This window comes from Lynx canadensis, chromosome A2 (genome assembly GCF_007474595.2).
Source record: "Lynx canadensis isolate LIC74 chromosome A2, mLynCan4.pri.v2, whole genome shotgun sequence".
In the NCBI taxonomy this organism is placed as follows: Eukaryota; Metazoa; Chordata; class Mammalia; order Carnivora; family Felidae; genus Lynx; species Lynx canadensis.
Window position 1 is genome coordinate 113,602,727 of NC_044304.2, and position 17,039 is coordinate 113,619,765.

Genomic DNA, 17,039 nt, shown 5'->3' on the forward strand with positions numbered 1-17,039 from the left:
TTGATAAAAAGGCGTTTATCTGCTTAATTATGAAACACTTCCAGTACAAATTGAAATGTTTGACAGACCAGCCAACAGATGCCTTCAATACAGTGTTTCAATTTTGTAACGGATACTAATATGCATATTAGAGAAGCTAACATGTGAATATGGTCGAGGCAATAGTGTGGTTCCTGAGAAGTGTGTCCATCTACACTGAAACCTCTTCAGTGTTCTCTCTTTAAAAATGGATGTAACCATCTGCTGGAGTTTGTTTTTAATTAAAATTACTTGTGCTAACACTGTGAGCGGTTTTTAAAATGAACGTTATTCCTTTAAAATAGTTTCCTTTTACAGCTGAAATCAGAGTTGGCTGTAATTAATGATCTACCTGCACAAGTAATTTCTTTGCTTAGTCCTCACCTGCAAATTGTAGTGAGAAAAATTAAACTAATTATTTTAACCTCTGTTTTTTCCTTTAGACATACTGTGATTTTATGTTAGATAATGTTGGGATTAAAGGCAAAAATACTGCATTTTGGATACACATCCTTGCCTTGCCAGAGTCTTTGAAAATACTAGAGATAGAATAAATTTAATTCCTCAGCTTTGAGGGTTCCTTGGCAAAAGTCTTTTGTTTTGGCAGCTTGGGAGCTGGTAAGAAAGATTTTTTTACTCTTCCTTTATTATTAAGCTGTGTGGAAATCATCAAAGAAATGGAAACATTTTGGACTTGAAAACTTAATTATTACTGTGCTGGGACATGACCCCGAGTTCTTTAGTGGGACTCAAGATAAGTGATGTGAAACAATCCATCCCCCAACCCCCAACAAGGGCTAAATAATGTATATAAGGAAGAAACTCTGATTTTGCTTCTTAAGGCCAATATTTGGCCTCATTTTCAGTCATTGACTGAGAAATTCTTTGAAAAGCAATTGAATACAATGTTGATAGTGTTCTTACCTTAGTGCGTGAATAGGGAAAGCCTCTGAAGCTGAAGCTACCCAGTGTATACTGGACAGAAGTTTTTGCTTTTGCCTCTTTATAAAAGTGTGATTTCATAGCCTCGTGCTTTCTAATATAGCAGGAACCCATGAGGAGACCAATACTCTCTACCTCTCCTCTCTATTAAAAGAAACATTGCCATAATTTACCGATCTAGTAGGCTTTATTCCATGATGCATGAATCAGACAGCATCCAGTTTAACAGGTAGAAGGAAGCACCAAAGAGCTGATAAGGCACCAGATTTTTTATAGACCAAGTGAGCAGGAACAAGGAAATTATACTGGGCATTTGCTGCCAGGTTATGTCAGGGTTACTTTGCTCATATGAGACAAAGGGAAGTCTGCAGTGGTTCAAGTAACTTGTGCTGAGCTGGCAGGTGCTGACAAGTTGACCTAGGCCTGCCTTTCTGGGAAAGCTGAGCATAGAAACTCAAGTTTTGGTGTGCTGACACAGGGTTTAGCATCAGTGACTCCATCTTGGACTTAACTGGTTACTGTGACACAGCAAAAATTTTATTGCATGACCAGCAAGAAAAAAAAAATCATATTGTATCTGGATATACTGAACTAGATACCTTGAGGAATGCCTAGAAGTTGATAACAGATGAAATTGAACTGATAATTAAGAGCAGGTAAAACCATGGGGCTCCTGGGTGGCTCAGTCGGTTGAGCATCCAGCTTCCGCTCAGGTCACGATCTCACGGTTTGTGAGTTCGAGCCCCACGTCGGGCTCTGTGCTGACAGCTCACAGCCTGGAGTCTGCTTCGGATTCTGTGTCTCCCTCTCTCTCTGCTCCTCCCCCACTCATGCTCTGTCTCTGTCTCTCTCTCAAAAATAAATAAACATTAAAAAAAAGTTAAAAAAAAAAAAAGAGCAGGTAAAACCACAGGTGAGACATATGTAAAAAACTGTTAGAGTGATAAGCCTATTTTATCCAATGAAATTCCAGGGAAATTACAAACTCAGATTCAGTTAAAAAAAGACATGTAATTTATCCAAGGGATACAGGAGTACTGATGCATAGGGGCACTTGTACCCCAATGTTCATAGCAGCACTCTCAACAATAGCCAAATTATGGAAAGAGCCTAAATGTCCATCAACTGATGAATGGATAAAGAAATTGTGGTTTATATACACAATGGAATACTACATGGCAATGAGAAAAAATGAAATATGGCCTTTTGTAGCAACGTGGATGGAACTGGAGAGTGTTATGCTAAGTGAAATAAGCCATACAGAGAAAGACAGATACCATATGATTTCACTCTATGTGGATCCTGAGAAACTTAACAGGAACCCATGGGGGAGGGGAAGGAAAAAAAAAAAAGAGGTTAGGGTGGAAGAGAGCCAAAGCATAAGAGACTGTTAAAAACTGAGAACAAACTGAGGGTTGATGGGGGGTGGGAGGGAGGGGAGGGTGGGTGATGGGTATTGAGGAGGGCACCTTTTGGGATGAGCACTGGGTGTTGTATGGAAACCAATTTGTCAATAAATTTCATATATATAAAAAAAATTTAAAAAAAAAGATGTAGGAGGGGTCTCTGGTCAGTGATAAGGAGTAAGTGTAGAAGAAATGGACTACTGGAAACAGTTCTGTCTCTTGTATATCCTGAGAGATTATCAGTGGGTCTGTTTGCTCCCAGGAGAAAGCCCAGAGAAGTGCTTCATGAACACTGCGAGATACTTATTGAGGACTTCTGCTGTGACTACATCTTGACCCTAGAGATCTAGTTGGGCAGCTCTTTCTTTGAAGGATGGGATAGAAATATTTTAGTCTTTCTGGGCTGTATAGTGTATTTCACATCTACTCATTTTTTGCTGTTGCAGTAGGGAAGAAACCATAGGCAATTTTTAAATACATAGGCATGATGGGGTTCCAATAAAACTTATTTATAAAAACTGGTAGTGAGCCAGATTTTGCTAGTGGCTACTTTGGCTACATCTGTAGAACAGATACTGAAGTAACTGAAAATCTCTACAGTGAGAGATATAAGAGAAAAAGAGTTTTGTTACCGATATATGCCATGTGAGTCCACTCTGATCCATTAATCCAAGAATTGTTTCTTTGAGTAGACCATAACAATAAATTTTTGCAAGTTAAGAGAAGAAAGAAAGAAAAAAGTGGGGGGGGGCAAAGGAAAGGAACTATAACTTATTATGAGAAGAGATTTTTAAAAAGACCGTATAATCTGATGTGTGATTCTATGCTAAATGTTAAGTCAAAAACCTAAAATAAACAGGTGATTCTCCATGAACACTCTTTCTGAAATAGATTTTAAAAGACGTAGAAACTTGAGTAGACCAGTAACCACAGAAATAATTGAAACGGTAATTAAGGTTGTTGAAGTTGCATACCCACACCCTAAGTTGAGCCCTGCTCCAGTGGTTTCATCAGAAGTTTAAAAAAATAAAAGTACCATTATATATCAACTCTTCTAGAGTGTAGAAAAAATGGAAAATCATTTTATTCATTTTACAGAGTGTTAATAAACATTGCAAAACACAGGCATTGATAAAATATGAGAGAAAATTCTGTTGGACAGTCCTCATGAAACTAACCTATCCTCTTTTTTTGGTCTGGAGTTTTCACTTAACACTGTTGGAAGACAATCTATTGTGGGTCTCAGATTTTGTACATTTTTTTTGAGCAGAGGTACCTTATTGCCTTTGTTCTAGGACTATCTTCGCAAGACTGTTTGTCTAACAAACATCCTTAGAAGACAGTGTTTCTCTCCAGAGCAAAGGGCAGAATTGGCTTACTCTCCAGTAAAATAAAGATAAAATCTTCCAGGGCAAAGGTCAGACATGCTTACTGTCTGTTAGAAAAGTTTAGGTTCCCTAAAACTCAAGGTTCCTCTCCTATGACACAGCTCACAGCATTCACAAGCCTTATGTGGCTCTTTTGGGGTTATCCTTGAAAGCTGGGGGTCAGGAAGGTGTAAATGTTGATACTTTGATACTAAATACTATTGCTCTAATGACACCCTCTTTTATCTGTGACTCAGAGGCTCTGTGTCTTCTGCCAGCATCCCTTAATGTCTGCCAGGCTGACTTTAGCATGCAAGTAGAGTAAATCTCAGACCCGTCTCATTTCTTAACAAGCATGTTGTTACATGTATTAGAAGTTCCTTCTTTTTGTTTCTTAGAATTGCATTGCATAAACTATACCACGCTTTGTTTATTCTGTTGATTGACCCTGGGTTTCCGTTTGAGGAGACTATTTTCTAAAGCTGCTTGGAGCATTCTTATCAAGTCTTTTGACCTATATTTTCCTTTCTCCTGGGTAAGTATCTAAAAGTGAATGGCTGAATCATAGGAAAAGTATATGTTTACCCATTTAAAAAAAAACTGCCAGACAGTTCTCCATTCTTATATTCCCCATTAACAAGGTGACACATTTCTAGTTGCTTCATATTCCGGCCAGTATTGGGCGTCATTAGTCTTCACAATTCTGGTGGATGTGAAATAGTCTCTCACTCTGTGTGTGTGTGTGTGTGTGTGTGTGTGGTGTGTTTAACTTTCTTTATTTGAGAGAGAAAGAGAGTGCAAGAGGGGTAGGTAGAGAGTGAGAGAGAGAGACAGAGAGAGAGAGTCCCAAGCAGGCTCCATGCTTAGCATGGAGCCCGATGCAGGGTTCAGTCTCATGGTTGTGAGATCATGACCTGAGCTGAAATCAAGACTCAGTGCTTAACCACATGAGTTACCCAGGTGCCCCTGTATCACTGTGCTTTCAATTGGCTTATCTCTAATGTCTGAGATGTTGAGGGGCGCCTGGGTGTCTCAGTTGGTGAGCCTCTTTACTCTTGGATTCGGTTCAGGTCGTGATCCCAGAGTTGTGGGATTAAGCCGTGTGTTGGGCTCTGTGCTGAAAATTGTAACCTGTTTTGAGATTTTTTTTCTCCCTCTCCCTCTACTGCCCCACCCCATGCATGCTTGTGTGTCCTCTTTCTCTCTCTAAAATTAAAAAAAAGATGTTAGTAACCTTTCAATGTTTATTGGCATTCCTGTATCTTCTGTTGTGCAGGCATCTGTTCAATAAACTTGCCTAGGTTTTTGTTTTGTTTTTTTTTTTTTAATTGGATGTTTGTCGTTTATTGTTGGTTAGAGGATTTCTTATTTGGTTGCAATTTCCTTTGTCAGGAAATGAATGGGACTGCTCATTTTATTAATGGTATGTTTTGGGAATGGAATGTTTCATTTTAATGTTTATAGTGTATCACAATTTTTCTTTGCTCGATACCTGTTATTGTAAGAAATCTTGTGTATCTCAGTGTTATGAAAGATGTTCTCCTGTTTCCTTCTAGGAGATTGATGGTTATGTTTTTTTTTTTTTTTTTCATTAGATCTGTGATCCATACATCTTTTTCTTTTCTATTGTATTAACTTGGCACCTTGGTCAAAGTCAAAAGGAGTATATACGTCGGGGTCTATTTTCCAGACTGCCCTGTTGCATTCCTCTTTTTTTGTGTTTTCATGCCAAAACCCACCTGTATTACTTACCGTAACTTTATAGTAAGCATTAAAATCATGTTATATATAGCCTCCAACTTAGTTCTATTTTTAATTTTTTTCCCAAAATTTTTTGGATCATTCTAGGTTCTGTTTCATTTTACATAATATTCATATTGTGTATTTATTTTTAGAAGCCTATACTTTTATCCTAATTAAATTTTTTAACTGAAATGACATTCAGTATAAATAGGAATGTTGGAAGGGTGGATATCTCAACCATGATGAGTTCTCTCCAAGAACATGGTGTATGTTTTGACATAAGTTGTCTTTAATTTCTCTCAAAATATTTCTCTTGTTTTCAGTGTCAAGGTGTTACACATTTCTTGCTGGACTTACTTTTAGGATAGTTTATATGTTTTGATGCTGTAAACATATTCTAATCAATTAAAATTTTTCTTTCCTAATATTTGTGGCTGGTATATAAGATTGATTTTTCAATATTCACCATGTGTCTTAGGACTCTGCCAAATTTGCTTTTTAATTTTAGTCAGGTTTTTTTTTTTTTAAGAATTTCATAGGCTTTTTGTGTCCCTGAACATATCATCTGTCAGTAATGACAGGTTTACTTCTTGTCTCCTATTCTTTTTTTGCCCTTTATTCCTTTTCTTGAGTTACTGACCTTGGCTAGGACCACTAGTGCAATGTTGAATAAAAGTAGTTACAGCAGGACATTCTGGCCAGTTTCCAGTCTCAGGGAAGAAAAATTTAAATCTTCACCACTAACATATGATAGTGGTTACAGGCTTTTTGTAGATGCCCTTTCTGAAATAGAGAACTTTTCTATTGCTGCCTACTGAGAATTTTATCTTGAAGAGACCTTGAACTTGTCTCAAATCTGTTAAGCTTATTTGTGTGTCTGCCTCTTTTATTCTGTCACTGTGGTGAATTTTGAATGCTAAACCAGTTTTTGCATTCCTGAATAAACTCCTACTTGGTTATGATGTATTGTCATTTATATATGTGTATATGTATTTTTGCTGGATTTCATTTGCTAATATTCTGCCCAGAAATTCTCTATATATGTTCTTCAGTGATGTTTATCTGTAATTTTCTTAGAATACCTATACCAGTTTGAGGATCAGCATTCTGTTCCTTAAAAGGAATTGAAAGTATTTTATTCTCATGTATTTTGTGAAGAGTTTATGATAAAAATCCACTGGCGATGCCATCTGGGCCTGGAGTTTTCCTTTGTGGAACTTTTTTTTTCTTTTTTTTAAGTTTGTTTATTTATTTTGGGTGAGAGAGGAAAGAGAGAGAATCTCAAGCAGTCTCCGCTCTTTCAGTGCAGAGCCCAATGTGGGCTCGATCTCACGAACTGCGAAATCAGACTGGGCTGAAATCAAGAGTCTAGAGGCTTAACCGGACCTAAGCCACCCAAGTGCCCCATAATTCAATTTCTTTTCTATATATATGCTGACTATGTAGCTTTTCTTTTTTTTCGTGTGTCACTTTTGAAAATTGTGTTTTTCAAGGTATTCATCCATTTCATTTAAGTCAACGACTGGCAAGTTACAGCCTCTTGGCCCAATCCTACCCAGTGCCTCTGTGTTTGGCTGCATTCGCGCTGTGGTGGCTACCAGAATCGCTGCGGTAGAGTCAAATATTGACTGTCTGCACCTAAGTTTTTAGGTATTGACGTGAATTGGTCTTTGTTTCCTGACATTATCCTTAGCACATCGGGAGGATCTCACATTCATGTCCCTCTTGCATTCCTGGTGTTGGTGATTTGTGTTTTCTATCCTCTCTTTTCTGTTTTTAATCAGACTTTCTTTTTGTTTATCAGGTTTATTTACATTTTCAGAGAAGTAATCTTTGTGTTAATTTTTCTCTGTTGTTTTATATTTCACATATTTCGGCTTTATCTTCATTACCTCCTTCTACTTACTTGAATTTGCTCCTCTTGTTCAAGTTCTTAAGGTGGGAGCTTATTGATGTTACACCTTTCTCTTTTCTAATGCAAGGATTTGAAGGAAACTTTATATACCTCGATGAAGAATATCTATCAGAAACCTGCAGAGAAAATCATGCTTAATGGTGAAACTTTGGAATCATTTCCATTAGTGTCAAGAATGAGGTGATTACCCTTGCTGTCTCTGGACATTCATTGCTTAATTTTGTGGTGGGTTTTACCAATATGATTAGGAGGAGTAGTAGGAGATGAACAGTGGAAAGGAAGGCAACAAACGGGGCTGCCGCAATGATCTGATAGTGTCAAAGGACTATGGGATCTAGTTTCTTTTGCAGTTTCCTTTGTTCCAGCTGAAATGAAAACCCATTGTTTTCGACACTGCTAAAGCTGAACCTGGGTGTTTTTCAGGATTGGAGATCCTAGATGCTCTCATTATAAAACAAACAAAGAATGTTACTTCTGTGTTACAACCAGTGGAAGGGACTGAGGGTTCTGGTAGCTCACCCCTCCACGTCCCCCCCCCCCCCCGAAAAGGGCTATAGGTCAGTTACATTGCAATATCACTTTGGTTTTGCTGAGGACATGAGCTCAGATCTTAGTATTTCAGCAGAAGAGCCCTTCCAGCTTCATGGCCACCACGGCTGGGCTGGCAGGTTGGGAAATCTGCCATGTCGGATGCTGGTGAATTGGAGCCCTTCTGCTGAAGGAAGATGTTCTTCTTCCTGTTGTTGCCTTATTTAAGCCTGTAGCATTTAGGGACCTGGTTCTTTAGGTTCCCATACAGGTTCTCTTAATGGGGTACCACCACAGGAGTTGGGTCCAGACAAAATGGACAATCAGCTACCACCTGTATCAAGAACCATTCCTTTTCCTGACCTTGAGTCTGCTGCTTTCTTTGCCTGACATGTTCTTTCACGGTGAGCTCACCATCATCCCACCAGGCAGGTGGCCCTCTTTTTGAACACCTTAGTGTCTTAGACATTTGTGACGTAGAAACCTCAGTGGTGGTTATGATGCATGTGGCTTTTTTGGGAAGCGTTTCCATTTTTAACCAAATAAGAGAATTCATAAGTTGTGGGTACCTACTTATTTCTGCATGTCAGCTCTTCTCTGGCCAGGATGAGCTGATAATGAATATGCTATCCATGTGGGGAAGTTTTGTGTTTTATTTTTATTATTTATTTTTTGATTTAACTTTATTTTTTATTTTTCTAAATTTATATCCAAATTAGTATATGGTGAAGCAATGATTTCAGTAGATTCCTTAATGCACCTTACCCATTTAGCCCACCCCCTTCCCACAACCCCTCCAGCAACGCTCAGTTTGTTCTCCATATTTATGAGTCCCTCTATTTGTTTTGTCCCGCTTCTTGTTTTTATATTATTTTTGTTTCCCATCCCTTATGTTCATCTGTTTTGTCTCTTAAAGTCCTCATATGAGTGAAGTCATATGATTTTTGTCTTTCTCTGACTAATTTCACTTAGCATAATACCCTCCAGTTCCATCCATTTGGTTGGAAATGGCAAGATTTCATTCTTTTTGATTGCTGAGTAATACTCCATTGTATATATATACCACTTCTTCTTTATCCATTCATCCATCGATGGACATTTGGGCTCTTTCCATACTTTGGCTATTGTCGATAGTGCTGCTATAAACATGGGGGTGCACGTGTCCCTTCAAAAGAGCACACCTGTCCCTTGGATAAATGCCTAGTAGTGCAATTGCTGGGTTATAGGGTAGTTCTATTTTTAGTTTTTTTGAGGAACCTCCATAGTGTTTTCCAGAGTGGCTGCACCAGCTTGCATTCCCACCAACAATGCAAAAAGATCCTCTTTCTCCGCATCCTCACCGACATCTGTTGTTGCGTGAATTGTTAATATTAGCCATTCTGACAGGTGTAAGGTGGTATCTCATTGTGGTTTTAATTTGTATTTCCCTGATGATGAGTGATGTTGAGCATTTTTTCATGTGTCAGTTGGCCATCTGGATGTCTTCTTTGGAGAAATGTCTATTCCTGTCTTTTGCCCATTTCTTCACTGGATTATTTGTTTTTTGGGTGTTGAGTTTGATAAGTTCTTCCTAGATTTTGGATACTAATCCTTTATCTGATATGTCATTTGCTTATATCTTCTCCCATTCTGTCGGTTGCCTTTTAGTTTTGCTGATTGTTTCCTTCGCTCTGCAGAAGCTTTTTATTTTGATGAGGTCCCAGTAGTTAATTTTTGATTTTGTCTCCCTTACCTCTGGAGACGTGTTGAATAAGAAATTGATGCAGGCAAGATCAAAGAGGTTTTTGCCTGCTTTCTCCTCGAGGATTTTGATGGCTTCCTGTCTTACATTGAGGTCTTTCATCCATTTTGAGTTTATTTTTGTGTATGGTCTAAGAAAGTGGTCCAGGTTCATTCTTCTGCATGTTGCCATCCAGTTTTCCCAGCACCACTTGCTGAAGAGACTGTCTTTATTCCATGGATATTCTTTCATGCTTTGTCAAAGATGAGTTGGCCATAAGTTTGTGGGTCCATTACTGGGTTCTCTATTCTATTTCCATGATCTGAGTGTCTGTTCTTGTGCCAGTACCATACTGTCTTGATGATTACAGCTTTGTAGTATAACTTGAAGTCTGGGATTGTGATGCCTCCTGCTTTGGTTTTCTTTTTCAACATTGCTTTGGCTATTTGGGGTCTTTTCTGGTTCCATACAAATTTTAGGATTATTTGTTCTAGCTCTGTGAAGAGTGCTGGTGTTATTTTGATAGGAATCACGTTGAATATGTAGATTGCTTTGGGCAGTATTGACATTTCAACAGTATTTGTTCTTCCTATCCAGGAGCATGGAATCTTTTTCCATTTCTTTGTGCCTTCTTCAATTTCTTTCATCAGCTTTCTATAGTTTTCAGTGTATAGATTTTTCACCTCTTTGGTTAGATTTATTCCTAAGTATTCCTAAGTTTTTGGTTGCAACTGTAAATGGGATCAATTCCTTGATTTCTCTTTCTGTCACTTCATTGTTGGTGCATAGGAATGCAACCGATTTCTGTGCATTGATTTTATATCCTGCAACTGTGCTGAATTCATGAATCAGTTCTAGCAGTTTTTTGGTGGAATCTTTTGGGGTTTTCCATATACAGTATCGTGTCATCTGCGAAGAGGGAAAGTTTGACCCCCTCCTGGCCGATGTGGATGCCTTTCATTTCTTTGTGTTGTCTGATTGCAGAGGCTAAGACTTCCAATGCTATGTTGAGTAACAGTGGTGAGAGTGGACATCCCTGTCTTGTTCCTGACCTTAGGGGGAAAGCTCTGTTTTTCCCCACTGAGGATGATATTAGTGTTGGGTCACTCGTATACGGCTTTTATCATCTCGAGGTATGATCCTTCTATCCCTACTTTCTTGAGGGTTTTTATCAAGAAAGAATGCTGTATTTTTTGAAATGCTTTCTCTGCATCTATTGAGAGGATCATATGGTTCTTGTCCTTTCTTTTATTGATGTGATGAATCACGTGAATTGTTTTGTGGATATTGAACCAGCCCTGCATCCCAGGTATAAATCCTACTTGGTCATGGTGAATAATTTTTTTTAATGTATTGTTGGATCCGGTTGGCTAATATCTTGTTGAGGATTTTTGCATCCATGTTCATCAGGGAAATTGGTCTATAGTTCTCCTTTTTAGTGGGGTCTCTGTCTGGTTTTGGAATCAGGGTAATGAATACACAGTAAAATCCTAGTGCCTGGTCCTAAACCTTGGTTCCACTGTTTATAACTGTGTGAGCTTGAGCAAATTCTCATACATAAAATTGGAATAATGTACCTCCCTCATAGGGCTATTGTGATGATAAATTAGAATTATGTACGTATATATGTATATGCCTACATACGCGTGCACACACACAGTGCTTATTAGGTAGTAAGAGCTCATTAAATGTCAGCTCTTATTATTTGTTGCTGCTGTCAGAGAGGAACTAGATGAATGGCGATGGGGCTCATACTGAGCTCTGTGCACCACTCTTTGTGAGAGTGGAAGCGTGGCCTCTGAGTGTCAGGAGCCACTTCTTCATTTGTGCTCTGGGTTCTTCTGACGTGGACTCTCAGGATTCCCTCACTACCTTTTCTCCTGTGTCTTCCTGTTCTCATCCTGGCTCACTGCTGTCAGTTTATAAACATCCCCAAGTGTCTCATTACTCACAGGCAAAATAACCAGCAAAATTGATTCCTTTATGTCCCATCTCCCATTTTCTGCTCCAACCCTGTAACTTGGCTCATTCTTATTTGTCTCCATGACCCCATTTCCACCACTTGACTGAATCGCATTGTGTTGTCATTAGAAGTACTTCCTCTTGCTTTAATACTCTCCCCCTTATTTCATGCCTGTTTGAATTCTCCTTTGCCACCAACCTCTTGGGCTTTTCTTCAGTTTTCTTTTCTTGATTTTCTTCCTCCTGCTCCTTTGTGGCTTTTCCTTATGGTGCTGACTTATGTTCCTTTTTCTTCTCACCATACCATACATCCCTGCTAATTTCATCTACTTTTATGTCTTCTCCCTTTCTTTTGTAATATGCTCATGACTGTCATCTCCAGCCCAGACCTCTCCCCTCAGGCACAACCAAAAAGCATATTGGGCTTCTCCATTGAAAGTCTGACAGGCACATCAAGCCTACAACATTGAAAATATGTTCACTCCTCAAACCTGCTTGTCTAATGTTCTCAAGCTCAGAACAAAGCACCAATGGCCTTCACCAGTTTCTTACCTAGAAGCCCATTTGACTCTTACTTTACCTGCTATCTAATCAACCACCAGATCTCTTCAGTTACCCTAAATATATCTGTTCTCGCTGCTTTTCTCACCACTTCGTTAATGTCCTGGTTCCAGACACTTTTCTCACTTGGATGGCTCTGTCTCCCTCCCTCCTCTCCAGGGCTGTTTCTATCTAGTCTTGTTTCCCTCCAATCCATCATCACAGGCAGAGAAATATTTTAAAACAGAAATCGAATTATTAGCACACTTCCTAGAACCCTTTAGCAACATCTTGTTGCCCTTGAAGTTCAGACTCTTCCAATAAGCTGGCCAAGCCCTGTGTGTTTGGACCCCTCTTTCTCCATCATCTGTACCTGTGTGGTCTACCACACTCTGCCCTTCTCCCATGCTGCACTTCTTTAAGTTCCCTGACAGGGTCACCTGCCATGTGCTGGGTGTTCACATGGGTGCTTCTGGTGGCTTACTCCCTGCTTCCATGGGTGGGCAGCCTCTGAGTTTTTACAACCTAAATTACACTCATCCCTTAAGTCTTAGCAAAAATACCCTTTTCTCTGAAATGTCTTTCCAAGCCCTTGATTAGGCAAGGCCCCCTTTTCTGGTGCCATTGTAGCTTGTACTTCTTGTTCCAACAAAATGATTATAGTTATTTATCTGCATTCTGCCTTGACCTGTAACCCCTGGAAACAGTAATCACGTTTCTCTTGCTGTGTGATTGAAAGAACAAAATTTTGCTTTGGTGCGTACTGTTGCTGTTCTTTATTTGTTCATTTCCTTCCTTCCTACATTCCTACAATGAGTGTGTACTGAGATGGTGCCTTATGCTGGCCACTCTACTGGGTATGGGATTGTGGTAGTGAATAAGACACGTGAGGGCCTTGCTCCTTTAGAGCTTATAGTCAGGGGAGGAGTCAAATAGTAAATAAGGAAATAAGTAAGTGAATGGTAGGATACTAGTAAGTACCACGAAGAAAAGAAAATAGGAACCTATAGAATAATGGGGTAGGGGATGATAGTAAATGGGATGGCCAGGGAAGGCCAGTCTGATGAGGTGAGTTTGAACTAAGATATGGATGATGAGAGAAAGCCAGCTGTACAAAGATCAAAGGGAATATGTCCAGGCACAGGAAAGAAAGAGTTTCTGTGGCCATGAAGCAGCCGTGACAGAGGGACGTCAGGAAGGCCAGGCAGGCAGAGTGATGTGCGGTGGGAAACGAGTGGTGGCAGGTCCTAGAGGGCTTTGCGCTCACGAAGGGGAGTTTGGATTGTATTGGAAGGAGGCTTCTCTCTGGTTCAGGATGTATGTTCTATTTATGCTCCAGCTAAAGCTAAGGTGTACGAGGAAAACAGCTGCTTGAGTTTCAAGGTGAGGTATAGGCAGTTGACTTAAGGCAAATATCTGTGATCCTAGCAGAAACTCTTATAACACTGCTTTGAGCAAGGGCAAGAATAAGTGCTGATTACATGACAGGCTATATGTTTTCTTTTTTTTAATTTTTTTTTTTTTTTTTAGCTTTTATTCATTTTTGAGAGCGATACAGTGTGAGTGGGGGAGGGGCAGAGAGAAAGAGGCAGAATCTGAACCAGGCTCCAGACTTTGAGCTGTCAGCACACAGCCTGACATGGGACTCGAACCCACCAACCGTGAGATCGTGACCTGAGCTGAAGTTGGACACTCAACCAACTGAGCCACTCAGGCACCCCGACAGGCTATATGTTTTTTAAAAGCTGCCAAGGTACATTTATATGTCATGGGCCATAAACTTGTAGGTATTGATAATATGACCATCTAGTCATAGTGCCTGATACTACCACCAAAATTATAGACCTTTTATAACTCTATTTTTGTGGGTACAGAATTTTATGGCATAAAAAAGAGCATTGCTAGGAACATTTAATCCCGAAAAATGTCAGATCCCCAACATAGGATGCTGAACAGATAATGTTGACGAGCTGTATTTTTAATCATCTTTCACTTGGATGAACTTTTGTTAAAAATGAATCAATAATGGAGAAATCACAGGTTGTAGAAGCCTCAGACAAGACAACGCATGTGAAAGCACTTGAAATTATAAATGTTCTCACAAGTCCTAAGTTATTATTACTGTCGTTACAGCCAATTCTTTTTAACCAAATACTGGAACTGGTATACAAGTTGAGACTTTAAAGACTGGCTGTCTCAACCGAGATGAGAAAATATGCAATGCCAAAACACCTCTTTTCTAACCAACGTGCCTATGAATTTTGTTGGTCAGCTTACGTGTGCAGAGGCTAATAATGTACACGTATAATCTACTCAGCAAAGACTGAGTACCTACTGTTTGACAGGTAGCCCCTTAGTGGCTCTGGGGATAAAGTCATGTACTAGTCAGGCACACATATGCCTTCATGGAACCTAAAATCCAGGGGATAGTGAACATGGTGTGTGTGAATAATGATCACTTCTGCTTTTTTTTTTTTTTTAAATAAAGTGGCCACATTTTATAGATGTAAACTATTAAAAGTAGATAAATGCTTATAAGGATGTTGTATATTGTGAATGTCTAAATATTTTTTATTCCTTTGAACAACTTTCCATTGGGTTTGATTTTGAATCCCTTTCAAAGACCTTTTTTTATAATAAAATTTTAAAATGTTTATTTTCACAGAGAAACAGAAAGCACAAGCAGGGGAGGGGCAGAGAGAGTGGGAGAGAGAGAATCCCAAGTAGGCTCTGCACTGTCAGTACACAGCCCGACATGGACTTGAACTCACCAACTGTGCCACATGACCTAAGCCAAAATCGAGTTGGACGCTCAACCACCTGAGCCACCCAGGCACCCCTGTCTCGAATGCCTCTTGCACAGTGGATTTCTCCACCTCAGAGTTGGTGGGTGGGTTGGTCTTGCTGAGGCTGGGACAGAAATTTATGTGCTGTGACCAGTAAGAGCTCAGACGTGAAGGCATACTGTCTGGATTTGAATTACCCCTCCCCTGCTAATATGCTTGTGCCTCAGTTTCTTCATCTGCAAAGTTAGGCTAGTAATAGATTTTTGCAAGATTGAATCGAACGATGTGGACAATATGGTTTGTCAGTGCCTGGCACCTTGCACAATCTGATTTCATTTAAACTGTGTGTTATGGTTATTACCTTTCGGCCTGCCTTCTCCATTCATAGTACAGTTACATAACCTTCTCCAGTTCAGCTGCACAGCGGGCTTGGGGAAGTCTGCAGTGTTGGCTGTTTTCTGGGATGTGTTAATAGTGCTGTAGGAAGCGTGTTTTTGACAGGAGGTCACAGAGGTTCGAGAGCCTCTGGTGATGTGTCATATTCACTCATTACCAACTCTCTCAGGAGCTCTAACGGTTTGTAATTGACTTTCCTTTGCGGGGTGAAAAAAAGGAAAAAGGGGACAGTATTATTTTACTCTGTTACCCTGAAATAAGGCAGAATTTGGTGGGGGTGGGGAGGCAAGGCTGGCTAATAAGCCTTGAATAAGGCAGACATGTTCTGAGTAAATAAATATGCTCACAAAATGACTGCTTAAGAGAGTAACTTTAATTTAGATTTGACACAATTAATGGTAAATATTTTATATCAGATCTAGTTTACACATGTATGTATACCCTCAAAAGTCTGAAACTGAAATAGTTTCACAAAACAATACACATTCTATTGTAATGCAACATTTTCTATTCCATTTCTCTTCCCTGTAATTCCATTTCATTCCCTTGCATTCTTTGGAAAGAGACCCGTAGTATGAAAAATATTGATGTAAGAAATCACTGGACCTAATAAGAATAGGGATATGAGTAAGAAGAATTAAGTGGGAAAGTCTTCCCCTATATGTCTTAAATATTTTCAAAGTAATTGTCCTATCCCTTAAGCAAAAAACAAAACAAAAACCCAAATAACCAAAACCACTTGGTATTTAGTTCTTACTATACTTTTACAGAGGTTAGCTCAATTTGACTTTTCAAATTTGTAATCTTTTCTATCCCAGCAAAGTTGTGGATTTATCATCATTAGGGCAGAAAGTCAGTGTAGTGCAGGCAGAAAAACCTGGCTTCTACCTCTGGCTTTGTCATTACTCATGTTTTCCTACCTTCTTGAGTCTCAGCTTGGGGTGGGAGGGGTGTTAAATATTTATTGTATTTAAAGTAATTAATTTCATAACATCCCTTCCTTTCTCTTCTACTTTTGGGCTGTTTGAGGGCTAGCTGAGATACATACTTGAAAACAGTTTTGTAAGCTAGTGTGCTCTTCATAAATTGGACTGTTGGATTCTATATTTGTAACCCTTACCTTCTCCTTACGAAATTTCTTGTAGATTTCTCAGTTGAATACACTGATAGCCCTTTTACTGGGAGAACTTCTACCTGGAGATAGGCAGAAGATCATGACAATTTGTACCATAGACGTCCATGCCAGAGATGTGGTGGCCAAACTTATTTCTCAGAAGGCAAGTTCATAGAATTTCATGTATTGTGTGTTGTTTCCTAAAAGTGGTGTTATTGTCAAGAGTACTTCCAAGAAAGGTGTTTTTTAAGTTGTATATTTTTAATTAGTTCTATGAATTTAGTTACACTTACTGTGAGTGACTTTGATTTAAGTAATTACCTTCATGAGAGTTATCCCAAGTCTTACACATCAGAGTTTTGCCAAGTCAGGAACCTCCAATCCATACCATCTCAAAAACTAACCTAGGATGTAAGAACCTCGTGAAGTCACCGTGTTCGTTTCCCCGTCTTCAGGCTTTTCTACACATCATCATCTTGGTCTGCTGGCCTGTGATTATCACCTCTCTGGCTTACCCGGCCAATAGCAAAAAGGTTGTCATTTAAAACTTCTCTGTGTGCCTTTGATTAGTTTCCTTTGGAAGAAAGAGGAATATTGGTCAC

The 17,039-nt window shown here is 39.3% G+C and overlaps 1 protein-coding gene across 3 annotated transcripts in view; it reads left to right on the top strand.

The window, feature by feature from the left end:
* Window positions 1-17,039, top strand: part of DNAH11 (dynein axonemal heavy chain 11) — a 359,611-nt gene that overhangs the window by 136,888 nt on the left and 205,684 nt on the right. For all 3 annotated transcript variants that reach the window (XM_030308072.1, XM_032592424.1, XM_032592423.1), the window contains one exon: window positions 16,469-16,600. In XM_030308072.1, coding sequence (XP_030163932.1) covers window positions 16,469-16,600 — 132 coding nt within the window. The remainder of the gene's footprint in view (window positions 1-16,468; window positions 16,601-17,039) is intronic.